The sequence below is a fragment of the Colossoma macropomum genome, unplaced genomic scaffold, assembly GCF_904425465.1.
Source record: "Colossoma macropomum unplaced genomic scaffold, Colossoma_macropomum, whole genome shotgun sequence".
NCBI lineage: Eukaryota > Metazoa > Chordata > Actinopteri > Characiformes > Serrasalmidae > Colossoma > Colossoma macropomum.
Window position 1 is genome coordinate 5,901,116 of NW_023494808.1, and position 21,176 is coordinate 5,922,291.

A 21,176-nucleotide genomic window follows, 5' to 3' on the forward strand; every position below is an offset into this window, starting at 1 on the left:
GCTGTTTTGTTGAGCACTTGAAACGTTCACACAGTTCAGAAGTGAATGATTATCATGATTATCGTTTATTGGAATGATTGATCAGGTACTGCTTAATTCGAGCCATACATGTATGAACCGTTACATGCTCTCCAAATCTTGCAAAATGTGAATGTTTGCAGAGCATGATGCTGTGCAGCGGAGCAGGTAACCACAGTGGGGTTGTTTCATTCTGACTGAACCCGGCCCTGAACTACTGATATCACTCTTACAGCGATAGTAGAAAAAATCTGCTTTACCCTGTTCCCCTCCGAATGTGGCCAGTCAGCCAAGACATGTTTGGTGCTTGGCTTTTTTAGGTTTAACACTGGAGCTACGAGGCTAATGTAGCTAACGAGTAATAGAAGCTTAGACTCCACCAGTTAGCAAGACAGATTAGCTAATCTGCCTCAAACCGTGCGGAGTTTAGTATCTCTAATAGATGTGATTATGTGGTTTCTTACACTATTAACACGGACTAAAGCACGTTAGCATAGCTAAAATATAGCAGCAGCTACATTGAGGCCTGTACTTTTGTCCGCTTAGCCTTGCTTAGCTATACTGGACATATCTTTAGTTTTAGCATGTGAGCAACAAGGTTAACGTGGCTGACGACTAATAGAAGCTTACTAGCAATTAGCATGGTGCTAACTGCATGACTAAATCTTCATTCAAAGCAGGTGGAGTTGTTTAGTATCTCTAATAGACTTGATAATGTGGTTTATGACACTGGAAACATGGACTAAAGCATGTTAGCATAGCTAAAAACATAGCAGCAGCTATTTTGACGCCTGTACTGTTTTCTGCTTAGCCTTGTTTAGCTATATTGGACTCGTCTTTCTTTAGTTTTAGCGCATGAGCAACAAGGTCAAAGTGGCTAACCAGTAATAGAAGCTTACTAGCAATTAGCATGGTGCTAACTGCCTGACTAAATCACTGTAGAGTGGAGTTGTTCAGTTATCTCTAATAGACTGATTTTGTGGTTTCAGACATACTGTTAGCTACAAACTTGGACTAAATTCAACCTTCCTAGTGGCTTCTACTGATCTTAACTATGCTAATGTTCCTTTGCCCATGTTTCTAGATAACAGTGTATCATACAGTGTCAGACACCACATAGCTAATTGTCATTTCAGCATTTTGAGGCAAGCAGTTAGCATCATGCTAATTCATAAGCTGTAAGCTTTCATTACTTATTGGCTACATTTGCCTTGTAGCTTCAGCACAAAACTAAAGAAGTAAACTTCAGACCCCAAACCTGTCTTGGCTGATCGACTACATTAGGAGTAAATATTTCAATTAACTATCTCTTTAAATGTCTCAAATGAGTGAGATTGAGGAGACTGTGTGTTTAAACATAGATTAAATCACATCCTTACTCCTCCTCCCCTCTCTTCTCTTCTCTTCTCTTCTCTTCTCTTCTCTTCTTTTCTTATGCCCCCAGGCTCAGTCCCTCGCTCTATTTGGGCGTCCAAAGATTGATGGAGAGCTGAAGATCTGCAGTCCAGAGAAGAAGTCCAAACAGGACAGGTAAATGTGAGGGTTTACACCAGTGATCCTGGAGATCTACCTTCCAGTGGAGTCTAGCACCAACCCCAATCTGCCACACCTGCTAGAGCTGATTGTTTGGATCAGTTGCATTATTAGGGCAACATTATAGATGCAGGTTGGACTTAACCTCTGTAGGAAAGCAGTTCTCCAGGAGGATTGATGACCACTTGTTTATATGGTCACTGTCATAAGAAAACCTCATATCTCCATAATGGTCATTTCCAGAAGGAAAAAGTGTTAAATGTATGTAACAGTGATGAAGAGGAGGAAGACGTGGGTTCAGGATACAAGTGCGAGTTGTTTTAAACCAGTCCATTTTGAAAGCATTGACAAGAAAAGGAGAGGCTAAATTGAAACACCAAACAAGGAAAACAAACAAATTAGGGGGAGGTCTTTAAACAAAGGGGCAGTGATTAGGACCAATCACAGTCAGGGGGAGGTCTCAGAATAAACAACACAGTGACTAGGACCAATCACACTCAGGGGAGGTCTCAGAACAAATAAGATGGTGATTAGGACCAATCACAGTCAGGGGGAGGTCTCAGAACAAACGACACAGTGATTAGGACCAATCACAGTCGGGGGAGGTCTCAGAACAAATAAGATGGTGATTAGGACCAATCACACTCAGGGGGAGGTCTCAGATGATTATTGATCATTGATCGCATTAAAGTGTATGTGTGTGTGTGTGTGTGTGTGTGTGTGTGTGGGTGTGTTTGTGTGTGTGTGTGTGTGTGTGTGTGTGTGTGTGTTTGTGTTTGTGTGTGTGTGTGTGCAGGTATGCGTTCCTGTTTGATAAAGCTCTGCTGGTCTGTAAGAAGAGGAGTGGAGAGAGTATGGAGCTTAAGGAGCTCATCGACCTTCAGCATTTCCAGCTCAGAGACGAACCATCAGGAGATAAAGATCACAAGAAGGTTCCTCATCAGCTCCTCTACTCCTTACCTTCATCTCCGACATCAACTCCGTCTCTCTACTCCTCACCTTCATCTCCGACATCAACTCCGTCTCTCTACTCCTCACCTTCATCTCCGACATCATCTCCGTCTCTCTACTCCTTACCTTCATCTCCGACATCAACTCCGTCTCTCTACTCCTCACCTTCATCTCCATCATTATCTCTGTCTCTCTACTCCTTACCTTCATCACCATCATCATCTCCGACATCATCTCTGTCTCTCTACTCCCCACCTTCATCTCCATCATCATCTCTGTCTCTCTACTCCTCACCTTCATCTACGACATCATCTCCGTCTCTCTACTCCTCACCTTCATCTCCATCATCATCTCTGTCTCTCTACTCCTTACCTTCATCTAAGACATCATCTCCATCTCTCTACTCCTCACCTTCATCTCCATCATCATCTCCATCTCTCTACTCCTTATCTTCTTCTCCATCATCATCTCCATCTCTCTACTCCTCACCTTCATCTCCGACATTATCACCATCTCTCTACTCCTCACCTTCCTCTCCATCATCATCTCCATCTCTCTACTCCTTACCTTCCTCTCCATCATCATCTCCATCTCTCTACTCCTCACCTTCATCTCCGACATCATCTCCTTCTCTCTACTCCTTACCTTCATCCCCATCATCATCTCCTTCTCTCTACTCCTTACCTTCATCTCCATCATCATCTCCATCTCTCTACTCCTCACCTTCATCTCCGACATCATCTCCTTCTCTCTACTCCTTACCTTCCTCTCCATCATCATGTCTGTCTCTCTACTCCTCACCTTCATCTCCATCATCATCTCCGTCTCTCTACTCCTTACATTCATCTCCGACATCATCTCCTTCTCTCTACTCCTTACCTTCCTCTCCATCATCATCTCTGTCTCTCTACTCCTCACCTTCATCTCCGACATCATCTCCATCTCTCTACTCCTCACCTTCATCTACGACATCATATTCGTCTCTCTACTCCTCACCTTCATCTCCACCATCATCTTCGTCTCTCTACTCCTCACCTTCCTCTCCATCATCATTTCTGTCTCTCTACTCCTCACTTTCATCTCCATCATCATCTCCGTCTCTCTACTACTCACCTTCATCTCCGACATCATCTCCGTCTCTCTACTCCTTACCTTCATCTCCATCATCTCCATCTCTCTACTCCTTGCCTTCATCTCCATCATCATCTCCATCTCTCTATTCCTCATCATCACCTCCATCATCATTTCCGTCTCTCTACTCCTTACCTTCCTCTCCGACATCATTTCCGTCTCTCTACTCCTTACCTTCATCGCCGATATTATCTCCGTCTCTCTACTCCTTATCTTCATTTCCATCATAATCTCTGTCTCTCTACTCCTCACCTTCATCTCCGACATCATCTCCATCTCTCTACTCCTTCATCTCCGACATCATCTCCGTCTCTCTACTCCTCAACTTCATCTACGACATCATCTCTGTCTCTCTACTCCTCACCTTCATCTCCATCATCATCTCCATCTCTCTACTCCTTACCTTCCTCTCCATCATCAACTGTCTCTTTACTCCTCACCTTCATCTCCATCATCATCTCTGTCTCTCTACTCCTCACCTTCATCTCCGACATCATCGCCATCTCTCTACTCCTTACCTTCATCCCCATCATCATTTCCATCTCTCTACTCCTTACCTTCATCTCCATCATCATCTCCATTTCTCTACTCCTCACCTTCATGTCCGACATCATCTCCGTCTCTCTACTCCTTACCTTCATCTCCATCATCATGTCTGTCTCTCTACTCCTCACCTTCCTCTCCATCATCATCTCCATCTCTCTACTCCTCACCTTCATCTCCGACATCATTTCCATCTCTCTACTCCTCACCTTCATCTCCGACATCATCTCCATCTCTCTACTCCTCACCTTCATCTCCGACATCATCTCCATCTCTCTACTCCTTACCTTCATCCCCATCATCATCTCCATCTCTCTACTCCTCACCTTCATCTCCATCATCATCTCCATCTCTCTACTCTTTACCTTCATCTCCATCATCATCTCCATCTCTCTACTCTTTACCTTCATCCCCATCACCATCTCAATCTCTCTACTCCTCACCTTCATCCCCATCATCATCTCCATCTCTCTACTCCTTACCTTCATCTCCATCATCATCTCTGTCTCTCTACTCCTCACCTTCATCTCCGACATCATCTCCGTCTCCCTACTCCTTACCTTCATCCCCATCATCATCTCCATCTCTCTACTCCTCACCTTCATCCCCATCATCATCTCCATCTCTCTACTCCTTACCTTCATCCCCATCATCATCTCCATCTCTCTACTCCTCACCTTCATCTCCGACATCATCTCCATCTCTCTACTCCTTACCTTCATCCCCATCATCATCTCCATCTCTCTACTCCTCACCTTCATCCCCATCATCATCTCCATCTCTCTACTCCTTACCTTCATCCCCATCATCATCTCCATCTCTCTACTCCTTACCTTCCTCTCCATCATCATCTCCATCTCTCTACTCCTTACCTTCATCCCCATCATCTCCATCTCTCTACTCCTTACCTTCATCTCCATCATCATCTCTGTCTCTCTACTCCTCACCTTCATCTCCATCATCATCGCCATCTCTCTACTCCTCACCTTCATCTCCATCATCATCTCCATCTCTCTACTCCTCACCTTCATCTCCATCATTATCTCTGTCTCTCTACTCCTTACCTTCATCTCCATCATCATCTCCGCCATCGTCATCATCTCTTTCTTCATCACTGATCTTTTCATCTTCATATTTCTTTTTCCTTTATTCAGCCATTTCTTCTCTTTATGTGTCTTCATCCTCACCTTGACCATTTTTCAGTTTCATTTTTCCTTTTATCTTCTCTTTTCTTCTCCTCATCATCTATTCATCTTCATCACTCTCTTCCCTTTATCTTCCTCTTCGCCATTCTTCATTTTCATATTTTTCATCATCCTTTTGTCTCGTTATTTTCATCTAGCACTTTTTCTTCTCATCATATTTATCTTCAGCTCTCTTCTCTGTATATAATTCATACTGATAAAAATGTATTTTCACTCAGCTTCTCTCTCAAATTGCATTGAATATCTGCATTTTGTTTGTGTACAGTGGACACATACTTTCCTGCTGATGGACTCGTACGGTCAGGGCGGCTATGACCTGTTCTTTAAGACGCGGGAGCTGAAGAAGAAATGGCTGGAGCAGTTTGAGATGGCTCTGTGAGTGAAACATCACCGTCATCTACATCATTTTCCTACCTTTGTTCCAATAAGAGCTGGTAGGATATTGTTGGAAAGTTAATTGAAAGCTTTCTGGATTCTTAATGGTGATTGCGTGCAGGTCCAACTTGTGTCCAGACAACAGCACAGCTAACGGTCATGACTTCCAGATGTACTGCTTTGAGGACACCACTTCCTGCAAAGCCTGTCAGATGTTGCTCAGGTAAACAGTCTGGATTTCTTCTAACTATCCAGCTTTAGATTGATAATTCAAACAAAAATAGAACTGACCCAGTTTTCCTCTCTTACCCCAGATGTAGTTAATCAGCCAAGACATCTTTGGTGTCCGGAGTTTGCTTCTTTAGTTTTAGCACTTTATGATGCTAGTGTAGCTAAGAAGTAACTGAAGCTTATACCCCACCAATTAACATGGTGCATGCCTAAATCATCAAACAGTTGCCTTAAACAATGTCAGCCACTCGAAGCCTAAATTTTGTCCAAGATTTTGTTTGTTAATATAGATGGATGCTGATTGGTAGTGTTAAAGCTTTATGGGGGAAACTGTAAATTAGATTTTAGTGGAACTATTGCTAATATATGGTCTTTCACGTGCCTTTATGGAGACTAATCTTCTGGTAGAGTCTGAATCATTTATGGCAGATCCAGGTTAGAAATAAAACTGCTGGGAGATTAATAAGTTGGGCTTGAACTTTGTATGTTATAAGAGAGTTAAGTAAACAGTTATAAATACAAGAGACAGTAGATCTCAAACAGAGTTTAAACCGGTGGTCTCCTGCCCTGGTCCTGGAGAGCTACCTTCCTGCAGAGTTTAGTTCCTACCAGTATCCAATAAGCTGCCTGCCTCTTTCTTAACTCTAACACATCTGATCCAGGCAGTCATGGACTTGGGAAGAGGTTGATTAGCTGCAGCAGGTGTGGCAAACTGTGGTTGGAACTGGGCTCTGCAGGAAGGTAGCTCTCCAGAACCAGGATTGGAGACCTCTGGTTTAAACTGGGAGGAGGTGAACCACTGCTCAATAGAGCAGGATAGTATGAACCAAAACCACATTGCAACCTACATATAGCATTGCAATAGATTAAAACACACTGGGGAATCTTTGTTGTAACATAGTTAAAGATTGGCCTGCATCATTTATTCATATAATTATTTTAGTTTTACCCAGTTTCTCCCCAGTTTAGTTGAGGCCTGTTCCACCTAGCTAGGTCTCCCTTCAACACATAATGCTACCAAGGTAGAAGGGTGAAGGCAAGCACATGCAAAGCTCCACAGCACCTTTTCAAACTGGTGCTAATGCAACGTTATTGGAGCTCAACACACTTGGAAGAGAATGCTACGTACTAATTCTGTTACATTAGCTAACAGACATTCGCAATGGCTAGCATTGAGCTGAGTGGAGGGGGGGAGATGGGGGACAATCCATAACAGTCCTAGAGAGGACAGTTAGGATTTCCTGGACTCCTGGCCACGAATGGCTATACGTTCACCTCACAGTGATCTTACAATGATAGGGCCAGTGCTTAGATGGCAGTGCCACTTGGGAACCCCAAAGCCATTGTTTGTAATGAAGGTATAGCCACTGAAGGTGTAGCCACTAGTGCCAACATTCGGTGTCGACATATCTGGCAACTTGCAGCACTGTTCAATTTCTCTGTGTGTCTGTGTGCCATTACTACATTGCACTAAAGCTAGAACTAGGCCACTAGAAGCCAGAGTAGATGACCTGTGGCCTGAAATTTACACCAAGAATGGCAGCCGTACTAGTCTTTTTACCTAAACAGACAAGTGGTCTGTTACCTCTGCTAATGGTACTAGCCTAGTCCTTTTTCACCTCAAATCTTTCAACTGGAGAATCTTAAAACCATTGGCCAACTGTGCTTGCATACAGAGAAATTAGACCTCCACATTTTTCCTATTGAGCACTTGCCCGGCACCCGGGGAACAGCTGGGGGTTAGATGTCTTGCTCAAGGGCACTTCAGTCACATACTGTCAGCTCAGGGGATTGAACTGGCAACCTTCTGGTCACAAGCCTGGTTCCCTAACCTCCAGCCCACGACTGTCCCCAAAAAGCTTCCCCAGAGCTGCTGCTTAGCCAGTTGTGCCACTAGAGTGCCTGGCCTGCATTGATTTGATAACGTTTATTGATATTGATGATCACAGCAAGCAAAAAAACATTTAGTGAGTGGTTATAAAGGCCAGTATAATGATCTTCATTAACAAATGATTCTTTATTTGCTCCATCAGAGGGATATTCTTCCAGGGCTACCGCTGCAGCCGCTGCAAAATGCCTGCCCACAAGGAGTGTCTGGGACGAGTTCCTGCGTGTGGTCGAAGCTCAGGTGACCTGTTTGATTTAGGACCTTCAAGGGATTATTTTAACACGATTATGTGGCAGTACAACGAAGATCAATATTAACAGTACTGAGAGAGTATGTATGTATGTGAATCTGTTTCATCTATTTTTGTTTTGTTTTTTACAGAAAATTCTGGGACTTTGAAAAAGGTTAGTGTCATTTGTAGTCTTTATATTGTTTTCTCAGTGCATTATCATTTATGTGGTGTGGTATGCGCCTGTCCCCTGCCGGCTTCCTGCCTCTCGTCATCGTGGCCCAAACTCCGATCCTAGATGAAACCCCTGCGAAGACGGCAGAGATAGGATGAAATCTGCAAAGGAGTGGGGGCGGCGCTTGAGTCCCGAGCCTCGCCTCCTGGGCACTACCTCTGGTCCCGCAGCAAGGCCACTTTAATTTACCTCACTTTTGATCACGGTGGCCGAGCCGGAGAGCAGGGGTGGTGCCCAGGAGATGGGGCTCAAGACTCGTACCCTGTGCCCCCACTCCCTCACAGATTTCATCCTCTCCCTGCTGTCTTCGCTGGGGTATCTTCAGGGCTCGGAGTTCAGGCCCTGCCTTCCTGGCAGCTCTGGCGGCCATCATTGGGGCCCAGGGGACAGGCGCATGCCGCACGTGGTATGGCTAATATCAACCTCAAAATCAACAACGATACTCAGTATCCACTATGAAATCTAGTTATGAGAGTGAGGAACTAAAGTGTTAGGCTTTATGGGGTTAAAACAATCCTATCGTCAGCCAGTGTGTCAAAATGTTCAATCATTTTTCTCTCTTTCAGAACAAAAACCGATCTGCAACTCACCGACAGACTAAACCAGGTCAGTTCAGTCAAATTTGTGATCATTTATATATGCTTGATCAGCTTTTCTTAATTCATATTTCTCAAAGTTTAGTGTTTTGCATGCTGCATCTACAGGCAGGCAAAAGAGATATTTTATCATTATTGTGATAATTACGTCACTCTTTGCTGAGTACATGGTGGGTTGGTCGGTACTTCTAGAACACTGAACAACTGCAATGATCATAGAAAATAAAGATTTCAACCAATTATAATAAGTAAACACCAACAATGCAGAGTAACTGCATAAACTGTATAGTAACAGGTAGTTGATTGGATGACAGCCCATTATGGTGTCATCTCATTTTTATTAATTTATGTGTTCTGTTCCTTCTTAAATTTTGCTAACTTTAAATGAAATTCATATTGTGGGAACAAAAGATCATGATGTGTATCATGTTTTGTGAATATGCCTCATGTATCTTAATGTTATATTTTGCATTATCGCCCAATCCATCCTAACTGGCTCCTCCACTCTCTTCCACTCCTCTTTTTCACTCTGTCGCTCTCAGGTCTTCCTAAGATGGAGGTGTGTCACGATTATTATGGGCTGCCTCCACCACCGGTGGCTTTCGGCCAACCACTGCATCTCACCGTTGGTGACGTCGTAGAGCTGACGCGTGCAGACGTCGACCTACAGTGGTGGGAGGTGAGGCTTCATCATTATATTCTTACTCCATTGCTCAAGACACACGTGGGAAAGTGTCACCCTAATGTTCCCATGCCTAACAATGACCGGATGCTGGCAGGGAATGAAAACCAATATGGTCATGCTAGCTGCACTTTTGCGCCATGCTATCAATTTTGCCCGTGCTAATCCTTAATAAAAAAAAGTGGTCATTGTTTTCAAAGCTAGCAATTTTGATAACTTTAACTATTACTTTGTGCCACAACAAACGGTACCCACCACCAGGAGAGAAAGTTCTGCCTCATTTAATGTTGTGTCTGCTTTCCCTAAAAACAGGAGTGAAACTGGTTAGGTTTTTGGTTTCAGTTCACTAAAAAAGATGCAGTTCAGCACTTTCGACATCCTCTTAGAGTCACTACTGCATAAGTAAGGGGAAAAGCGCCAGAGGGGTTACAGTAGAACTCCTGACCGCTAGTCAATCTGACTGGAATCAAAGTTTCAGTGTTGCAAAAACAAAGCCAAATCTGTTTAAATTAGGCATTTTTACTTTCCCCATATTTACGACCAGATCTGTGCTTATGCTAGCTTGATCAATTCATGCCCAACAACTAACTTTAGTATGGTGAAGAAAAATGACACAAAACCCAGTTCTGACTGGTCTAAATCAGGGCCTAGACCCCACCCACTTATTTGTACAAACCCAGTTTCAAACAAGTTGACATAGTGTTTGAAATGCTATTATTATTAGTAAATTCTGTTGGACCTGTATTAAACTGAAAGCAGCACAAACACATTTTTTTGCAAGTTTGATGACTGTAATATGTTCCAAAAAAGTTGGGAACAGGACCACATTCACCACTGAGTTACATCACCTTTACTTTTTAACAGCACCTAATAATTATCTGGGGACTGAAAAGACAAACTGTTCCAGTTTTGAAAGTGGATTTGCCATTCTTCTGTACTACAAGCTGGTAACAATCTGGAAGATCCTTTTCTTCTTTGACTCAGAGGACACAATGTCCATTAGTTCCATGCACAATCTGAGAGGGTGACTCATCAGACTACAATACATGTTTCCACTGAGCATTTTTTTTCCGGTGAGCTTAAGCCCAGAGAAGTTGGCGGTGTTTCTAGACATTGTTGATACAGCTTTTGCTGTGAATAGTGCAGTCATAACTTGCATTTGTGGATGCAGCGATGGACGGGTTTATTGACAACGGTTAATCAAAGTATTCCTGAGCCCATGCAGTGATACCCATCACAGAAACATGCTGGTTTTTAACGCAGTGCCGTCTCAGAGATTGATAGTCTGTTGTGATTTTTGGCCTTGTCTTTTATGCAGAAAGAGATTTCTCCAGATTCCCTGAATCTAATGATGATATTTTATGCTGTAGAGGGTAAAATGCCTAAAATCCTGGCAATTCCTGGTTGGGAATTGGTTGGTTGTTGGTTGTTATTCCTTTCTTTGTGTCATTTTTTGGATGCTGGATTTTTTGCTGATGCATTTTTGGTAAAGTTGTGAACCTAAACAAAAAAAAAGTTCTTCTATTTTCACAAAATTGACATCGTAACTCTTTTTGGTACTATATAGAACCATTTCCAAAAAGCTTCTACATAGAACCATGCACAATACTTTCTCCGTCAAAGTGAAGAACGATTTCACCATGCAAAGAACTATTTAAGCATGAAATGGTTCTATATAAAACTCATGGTTCTAAAAATAACTAAAGAACACTTGAAGAACCTTTTTTATGCGTGTACACTAAAGCCATATTTGAGCTGGATTAGTTTTATCTGCAGAGGTGCTTTACGTTTGAATGATCACTATTGAGATTTGTGATTTTAATCCAGAATAAATTTGCAATGTCTATAGTTTCTGCAAGTTTGATAGACAGATAACCTTATATATTTCGCAGAACCTGAAGCTCCTTCAGTAATAGCAGTCCTGTTCAGACCTACTTCACAGTAATATAATAACAGAATCCTACAACAAACATCCACACCTCTGTTTTTCGCTGTCTGGAAAACAAGGTTAACTGCTAAAATGGAGATCTTGGCACAGATACTTTATCCTTCAATTTAAAACAGAACTGTAATCTGTACCATTTTTGCTGATGGTCTGATTAGAAGGAGAAGGAAAATGGAATATCTGTGAAGTATCTCCCACAAAGCACTGCAAATTCTGTCTTGTTTGGCAGCATTTGTTAAGCTGAATGAGTCCACTTTACTAGCCTAATGCTATTATCTCTGGCATTAACTTAAAGCTTGTTTTTGTTGTTGTTTGACCTTGTTTAATTCTAATCTGTTACGCTAATGTGAACGTCCAGGCTATGACACTTTCATCTGGGCTATTCAGTTTAAATCAATTTGACTTTATTATCATTATACATATATGGTGGTACAGTATAAGAAACATGTTTAGGCTACCTCTCCGGTGCATAAACATTAGGACAGGGACATGAGTGCACATATACAAGTTGTATAAGAGACACTATGTATACGCAAAATCAGTACAAAAAAACAATATATAGACAATAAAACAAACAGACAATAGGAAATATATACAGAATCAACCAGAGACTCAGAAGTGTACTGGTGCATAGACAGTGTGTAAACCTATGTGGGACCATTTTTAGAGGCAGTGTTCAGTAAACAGTGGAATGCATATTAGTTCAAGTGATCAGTCCAAGTATATGTGAAGCAAGCCAGCAGTGTGGCATTAAATAGCATTAAAGAGAGCAGATAGTTGGAGTAGTGTTTGTATTCATGATCTGGTGGGCGCTGTGGGTGTGACCAGTTTAACTACATGGGGAAATTACACAGATACTGTATCAGGTATGAATCAGCCCATCAAAGATCCCTTACAAATGACATTACTGACCTCTTCTGATCAAACCAAGTAAGATGTTAAGTAGGTTTATGCGAACGTCTTGACCTGTTTAGACGACTTCCTTCTGTTTTTATTGCTGCTAGCCTTTCATTTAGCACCACTATTCACTTTCTTTAATATTTCTCTTTATTTCTTCTCGTCTTGTTAATTAAAATGTACTATTTTTTAACCATTTTTTTCTCTTTTTTAATTGTTGTTAATCTTTTTACCATTTGGTGTATACTGCACTGCCACTTGCTTATACAGCCAGGCACACCGCACAACTATTAACGTATGTTATCGTTTACAGTGCTTAGTCACTCAGTTCATCCACTGGATGTGACATGCACCACTGCACTGTCACCTGCATAGTATTTATGCAATTTTACTTACTTATTTTTGTACTGCACATTATATTTTATGGTTTTTTTAGTATATTTTATTATATATCTTCTCCTGTTTTGCTCTTTACTGTACATCATGCTGCTGCAATAGAAGACTTTCCCTCTGGGATTAACAAAGGGATATATCTATCTATCTATTTGTCTATTTATCTATCTATCTATCTATATATATATATATATATATATATATATATATATATATATATCTTGCATTGTCAGCTCTCAATGCAGTTCATAAATATAGAGATATAAGAAATAAATAAAAAAATATAAGAAATATAAAGCTTTAGCTCTTGTTGTGGGTCTTTGTGCTTTAGAAAGAAAAAGAAATGCTGTCGGCCTGTTACACTCGAAACAGAACACGCCGTGTGGGTTTCTCACTGCGTGCACATTCAAATACACCACAAAACACGTGGTAAGCCCACGACGTGCACTGCAGACCCCGTTCCCATGCTGTCACTTCAGGTTTTCGGAGCAGAGCTAAAACTACATCAGACATAAACAGTGTTACAGTATTAGTTTCAGTTAATCAGAAACGCACGCATCTTTGCTTCTCACTGCGAGTGCAGGAGTTCCCCACGCACCGCACGCTGCACTGTTTTCCTGCTCCAACACGCCTAAATCAACTCATCAGATCATAAACAGACACTTTATGGCACTAAAGTGGCAAAGCTGCATGCAGACAGCCATTCTGGTCAGCAAATTCCTCAGAGGGGAACCTTCAGGACCTTCTAGGCAGCTCTCGTGTTCTCAGAACAATAGAGTCCAGGACAAGAGTCGAGACATCACTGAGCATTACTGAATGTGTTTGGGATTACTTGGATGGTGAAAAGCAGGTAAAGCATAACCAACTTCTAAGACTGAACTTTGGAGCTGTGGCCAGCAGAAGGTTTCAGGAGACTCGCTTTCAGTTTCTCAAAGAAATCTTTGGGCACACCTCCAAAGTTCAGTCTTAGAAGTTTGTTTGGTCTCACTTTATTTGGATAGTCCACTATAGTCCCATATAGATTATCTACAGATTAGGAATTGGACCAGGGTTATGGCTAGAACCAGAGTGAGGGTTGGGTTTAGGTTCTGGGTTGAGGTTAAGGTTAGGGCTAGGGTTAGAGCAGGTTTAGAGTTAAAGACAATTATGGTCAGTTTAGTAGATATTTAGTTGAGTGTATCTTGAAAGTAAATTAAGTATCTACAAAGCATCTAAAGTGGACTATCCAAATAAAGGGTTACCGTTGGTTGATCATTTTAATGTAATGTAATTAATCCAAACACATTCAGTGATGCTGAGGTCTGGACTCTGGGGTGGTCACTGAACTTTGGAAGAGTGTCTGCAGATTTCTTTGAGAAACTGAAAGTGGGTCTCCTGAAAAGAATGGAAGCTGGAATAAAGGGAAAGAGCGATACTCTGAACACTCACTCAGCTGAGATTAGATTTAGTTGTTGAGGCTTCTGGGTAATTTTCTGCCAAACATGTATTTTGTGCTTTTTTTCCGACACTGAAAAATGAATAACTTGTACTTACTGGCTGTTTTGACTTCAGGCTAATTAAATAAAACGGGTGTTCTCTGACTTCTGCATAGTACTGTATGTCTTATGCCTGGAGGGCTATTTTTAAACTATTTTTAGCAGTTGTAGTTAATCAGTCCTGAAATCAGGGGGTGCTCCAGCCCCCTCGACACTTCCCAGCATTCCTGCATGACACCCAGTTCTCTCGGCAGGCTGATAACATTAAGGACTCGCCTTATGTTTGCTTAGCCTGTGCCCATTAGTGCTTTAATGCTCAAATTCACAGATAATGAACAAAGTCATTATTAGGTAAAAGTGTGGCCTTGTTAGACGAGGAACAGCTCAGAAATGTACAGCATGTGACAGGCCTGCTCATCTAAGATGCTTATTCTCATGGGTCGCTGGAGCCTATCCCAGGGCAAAAGGCAGGAAACACCCTGGACAGTGCACCAGAGGGCGAACACATAGACATACACAGTAACTCACTCACACATAGGGGCAATTTAGTATCTCCAATTGGCCAGACTGCATGTCTTTGGACTGTGGGAGGAAACCCACACAGACACAGGGGGAACATGCAAACCTCACACAGAGAGGACCCTGATCGCCCGGCCGGGGAATCGAACCCTGACCCTTCTTGATGTGATGCAGCAGCACTTCTCCCTGCACCACCATGCTGTTGGGCCGACTTCCATATGAATACAGTGTAAAATGTAACCATGTTTGTGTGTTTCAGGGCAGGAATCTGACTGTAGGAGAGGTCGGCTGGTTCCCCTGCAGTAAAGTTCAGCCCTTCTTACCGGTGAGTGAGCCCAGGGTCAAGAGCTCGTCCACTTCAAAGGTCAAATTACATTCCTAGCTATTTTACTTTTTCATAACATTGCATTATAAGAGGAGGGGATCACTCTGTATGCTTTCTGGAAGCTGAGGCACTTTTCTCAAAATGTTTTCAGTGGAAGGGAAGTGTTTTTTGGTCACTTTGTTTGGACATTCAGGCACCCTGAGCTGCAAAAATGCCAACTCAAAGTGCTTCAGAGGAACAGAAAGGCAGACCTGCAGTGAGAGTGTAAATATGGAGGAGAAACTAGCAGTTGCAGTTCCTGCCCTGCCTGAAAAAAAGACCAATAGATTACATTTTCAGTAATCCTGCATACATCAGCAATTATATCTCTTGTTCCTCCGCCTTTCCTGAATCGTGCTGGTAATTTAGAAGTTCCCTTTCAATGCTCAGCTGTAAACTGCCTGTAATTTTATTGGTGTACGATATTAAGGAAATTGTGCAGTAGTTTGCACACTCTTTCTATTCTCTTTTCTTTGGTACTGGAATATAAACAGACCTCTTCTTATCTGCTGGCCATTGAGCAGTTTTCCAGATATGTTGGCAAAATTTGGTCTGTACTTTAAGTACCTTCCCTTTGGCTAAAAAGAAACCTGCTTTAGAGTTAAGCAAAAAAACAAACCAATGCCTATGCCTATACACAGTGCTGTGAAAAAGTATTTGCCCCTTCCCAATTTTTTCTATTTTTGCATATTTGACACACTTGAATGCTTCAGATCATCAAATTAGTTTTAATTTTAGACAAAGATAACCCAAAAAACACAAAATGCTGTTTTTACATGATGATTTCATTTATTGAAGGAAAAATGCTGTTCAGCCCTACCTGGCCCTATGTGAGAAAGTAATTGCCCTCTTTGCTACTAAACTAACTAGTTAACCAAATTCAATTGACAGTTGTGTTCAGTTTCACTGCTACACCCAGGCATGATCACTGCCAGACCTGTTGAATCTAAACTTCACTTAAATAGAATGTGTCTGGCAATGTGAAGCAGCTAGAAGGTCTAAAATAGCAGCACATGGTGCCACTTTCTAAAGAGGTTCAAATACAGATGTGAAACAAAGTTACTGAAATCTACTGCCTGGAAAGGGTTACAAAGCCACTGATAAGGCTAAGGGACTCCAGTGAACCACAGTGAGAGCCATTATCCACAAATGGAGAAAACTTGGAACGGTGGTGAACCTTCCCAGGAGTGACCGGCCAACCAAAACTAAACAAAGAGCGCATCAAAGAGCGTCACAAAAGAACCCAGACAGACATCTAAAGAACTCATGGCCTTACTTTCTTCAGTTAAGGTCAATATACACAATTTCACAATAAGAAAGACTCTGGGCAAAAAAGGCATCCATGGGAGAGCTGCAAGGTGCAAACCACTGCTGACCAAAAAGAAGAGAAAGGCTCATCTCGCATTTGCCAAAACACATCTAGATGACCCCCAAGACTTTTTGGACAACATTCTGTGGACTGATGAGTCAAAGGTGGAACTTTTTAAAAGACATGGGTTCCGTTACATCTGGCATAAAGCTAACACAATATTCCACCATAAGAACATGATAGCAACAGCGAAACATGGTGGTGGTTGTGTGATGGTCTGGAGCTATTTTGCTTCTGCAGGACCTGGACGACTTGTCATAACTGATGAAACCATGAATTCTGATCTCTATCAGAAAATCCTGAAGGAGAGTGTCCGGCCCTTCAGTTTGTGACCTCAAGTTCAAGCGCAGTTGGGTTATGCAGCAGGACAATGATCACACAAGCAAGTCCACCTCTGATTGGCTCAAAAGAAACAAAATTAAGGTTTTGGAGTGGCCGAGTCAAAGTCCTGACTTGAATCCCATTGAGATGCTGTGGCAAGACCTTAAAGGGGCAGTTCATGCTCAAAAACCCTCCAAAGTAGCCAAATTAAAACAATTCTACAAAGAAGGGTGAAGAGCCAGAATTCTTCCACAGCGATGTGAAAGACTCGTCACAAGTTATCGCAGATGTTTGATTGCAGTTGTTGCTGCCAAGGGTGGCACAAACGGTTATGGGGTTTAGGGGGCCATTACTTTTTCACATGGGTGATATAGGTTTTGAATAAATCTTTGTCTTCAATTAATGGAATGATCATTTAAAACCTGCATTTTTTGTTGACTTATGTTGTCTTTATCTTATATTAAAACTAGTGGGACAATCTGAAACATTTAAATGTGACAAATTATTGGAATAACCAGCTAGCTTTCCTGCTTTGCTGGTAGTAAAGTCTTTTTTTTACAGTCGCATAAAAAAAAGCAAAAAACAAACAAACCAAAAAGCATCAAACTCGTATTACTGCCAGAGCTTTCCTCCTATGCATATCAAAACTATTTACAAGACAACTAGCTTTCTTGTTGATGTCTGTTTTAGAGTTACATAAAAACCCCCAAAAGCTAATCAATAAATAAACAAATACATTAGCTGTCTGCCTTACATGCCCTGAAAACACTCTTTAGCTCAGATCTCTTTAAAACGCTGACCAATCTCTCTGAATTTTGGTGGGAAACTGCGGCTAGGAAATGTGGTGATGTGGTCAGAAGCTCATGCTGCTTGACCTTCTTTTACAACATAAAGGTCAAACTGATCGCTAGCAGCTGTGCATCAACCAGCCGGCCTCCTTGATGCTAAAAACCATTACATGAATTAGAGTTACATACAAAACTGAAACAAAAAAAACAAACAAAAAGCTATGAATTCTTATTAGTGCCAGTTTTCTGCCTATAGAAATGGAAATAATCGCTAGCTATGATAGACAGAATCAGAATCGAGACCACCAGTGGTTCCAAAACACACTTCGTCATATTCCTCATAACTTTCATATTTCATAAGCTTCATTCTAAAGGTGGGGGTCGTATGAGAGCTGTAACTGTCTTGTTTCCAGTCAAATAGATGGTGATGTCATTTTAAACCCTTATAATAAAAGAAGCTGAACTCACAATTTTTTTTCCTACTGAAAGTCGACCCATTTTTCCACAAATCTGAGCTGTAAACTATAAACAGATGGCGTCTCTTCAGTGATCTGCTCTGTAAAAATGATTTTTATAAAATAATACAAAGAGCGTCTCAGATTTTTGGCTTTCAGCAGTAAATTGTAAGCATATAGCAATATGTGTGATCATAAAACACATGTTCTGTTAATTTGAGGGGAACTTTTACAAAAAAAAAAAAAATTATAAATAAAAATTTACATTTATTTCGTTCAGTTACTGAATATGCAGATATGAATGTCTGAACGTATGCAGGTCAAGTAAGTGTGTGCCATAAAGCATCACTGCTGTCGGAACAAAACCTCATCTCCATTTTTATCATTTTTCAGTTTTTGACATAATTTGAATATTCCTGTTGTCTTTTACATTGTTTGTAAATTACGTGAAGAATGGACCAAAAAAACGGCCCAAAACTACTTAGTACTTACTTACTTCCATTCACTTACATTAAAAGTAAAGTAGGTTTTTTCCTTCTTCTGTAAAAGTTCCATTTTGGAGATACAATGTTTTGTTCTGACAACAGAGATATACTATAAAACTATTATAACCACAGCATTACAGAGTAATATGTACATTTGTAAACATTTACTTGTACAGTAGTGCAAATAAACATTCGGCTACAGGAGGAGTTCAGTCTAAGTTTGAAAGACAGAAATAACCAGCTAATTTCTTTGGTGCTAAAACAAGATTAATCAACAGCTGCATCAAAAAAAGAGAAAAACATTATTTATTTAATCTCTGGGCAGCCACGCTAGACAACATTCCTAGATGCTCACCTATCTGACGCTATTGTTCTCTTGGCTAGAAGTAGACGTGTCTCCAGAAGCAGCGTCCAGAAAGCGCAGTGTGATCCCCCAGACTGTGTAAACTGCTGATTAACGGCTTCTGTTTTCAAGCTGCACACTGAGAAGAGTTGACCGCTGGTTCTGTTTTCTCTCCTCTCAGAGACAAACTCCTGACCTGACGGGGTTCAACTGGTGAGAAAGCACACAGACATTCCCCATCACATCCTAACATAGCACACCTTCACTGTCCTGTACTGCGGTAGGAGCAGTGATCCAGCAGGCCGTGTGTTCAGCAGCGTTCATGTTATTGTTGAGAAAAGGTTTAGCGGGCGGCTCAAACCATGCATCTCACCACCAATCCATCCGTGTTTGTAGAATATTCCACCAAATTTTGAGTATAACTCAGTGTGTGAGATGTAATCAGAGAGATTCAGAGTGGTTTGGTGTGAAATGGTTCAGACATCTTTACAGTGGTGGTGATAGGAACCAGGGGTCACCATGACTACAACACAAATATAGACATTTTATTTACTATCCAGAACCACCAGTGAACCTACACGAGTCTTCTGAGTTTATATGGAATGTTGATGATGGAAAATAGTGGAAAATCTGAAATAATAAGTTTACTTTGGGGACTATTTTGCCTCACAGCGCCCTGCATGTATCCCTCCACCATGAATGGAGTTTAGGTTCTCTAAACTATCATAAAACAGTGTCTCAGTCATCAGGCAGTGAATTCATAACCATTTCATGTAGGAACTTTCTGTGAGGGAGCTTTTAGAGGTGGACGTCTGGTTCCTATCACCACCACTGTGAACAGTTCTGACTCTAGACCAGAGCGTTTCACACCAAACCACTCTGAACCACTCTGTTTACATCTTAACCACTTAATTATGCAGAAAACGTTACTGTCTATGCTTTATGAGTTTAACATTTTGGGGAAAAAATGAAACATGAAATGTGGGCTGTACAAAAGTTTGGCACATTTTATATTTCCTGTTTTTTATTTTTTTCTAGTATGTTAAACTTAGCAAGTAAATAGAAACTGTGCACAAAAATTAGTGTTCTAATTTTTCTGTAGAGGTTGTGTTAAATTACACTTAGAAAAACAACACAACATTTAATTGGACTAGGGGTGTTTAAACCTTTGCATACAACTCTATATTTCTGTTTGTTTTTTTCTGTTAGTTTGTGAGAGAAACTGAATAAAAATATATGGATTGGTTTTTTATATATCAAATAAATTAATGAAGTAGAACAGATATATATAGTCACATTTTTGTAAAAGCCCTAAAGAGTTTTCTTGAATTATACGCAAATCAGTTAAAACAAAGGAATACATGATAATATCACAATCATCGATTTTGGAAAATAATGATTTTTTTAAATTATCACTGTTTAGATTTGACCAATGTTTCTGATATTTGATATATTTAATGATGACATATATTAAATCCCAAAAGAACAGAATATGTAGGTGATGTTGGGTTACTGCACTAAAATATCTCCATTTTGCTTTCAATCCTAAATAAAATTTATATTAATATTTATCCCCAATATGAGCTTCAGCCCACAGTTCCCATATCAGTGCATCCATAGCTGAAACATATCAGGACGACTCGCATTACAACTAATGCATTTGACACAATAATACAGAATTCACTCGATTCTAGAACGGAACTGTCTGTTTTATAATAAATAAATACTTAATTTGGCTCTGAAGTGCTGGTCAGTTCAAAGGAAATGTGTGGGTCTGTCAGGTTTGCAGGTAATATGGACCGTACAGAGGCCAAGAGTCTGCTGATGTCTCGCTCTGATGGGACGTTTCTGGTTCGGCAGAAAGACGGAGGAGAATTCGCCATCAGCATCAAGTACCTACAGCATTCATACACATCCATCATCACTGTCCAATAAAACATGAATCTCCAAAACAGTAACTGGACAGGAGAGAGCAAAAACGTTATTAAAGGAGCTCTACATGATTCTGGTGAACAACTGTTGATATTTGAACTCAACAGCAAAACAAATACAAACCTCCCTTCAGTGCTCCGTCAGAAGCTCCGCCCCCCAAATTCATGGATGCACATTGCTGTGGCGAACAGCACTTTTTTAGTTCTTTGCATTCATAAAACTCTTCACAAACATTGTACAGAAAAATACCATGACATAACATTAGAGTGAACA

At 41.0% G+C, this 21,176-nt stretch overlaps 1 protein-coding gene across 2 annotated transcripts in view; it reads left to right on the top strand.

The window, feature by feature from the left end:
• LOC118798145 (proto-oncogene vav-like) overlaps positions 1–21,176 on the top strand; it is a 66,696-nt gene that overhangs the window by 40,350 nt on the left and 5,170 nt on the right. Inside the window, exons 14-24 of one of the 2 annotated variants that reach the window (XM_036557497.1) lie at positions 1,463–1,548; positions 2,348–2,483; positions 5,647–5,756; positions 5,878–5,979; positions 8,021–8,115; positions 8,257–8,279; positions 8,906–8,945; positions 9,478–9,614; positions 15,106–15,210; positions 19,153–19,184; positions 20,753–20,863. In XM_036557497.1, the coding sequence (XP_036413390.1) occupies positions 1,463–1,548; positions 2,348–2,483; positions 5,647–5,756; positions 5,878–5,979; positions 8,021–8,115; positions 8,257–8,279; positions 8,906–8,945; positions 9,478–9,614; positions 15,106–15,210; positions 19,153–19,184; positions 20,753–20,863 (977 nt within the window). The remainder of the gene's footprint in view (positions 1–1,462; positions 1,549–2,347; positions 2,484–5,646; positions 5,757–5,877; positions 5,980–8,020; positions 8,116–8,256; positions 8,280–8,905; positions 8,946–9,477; positions 9,615–15,105; positions 15,211–19,152; positions 19,185–20,752; positions 20,864–21,176) is intronic. The other variant, XM_036557499.1, reaches the window with a different exon arrangement.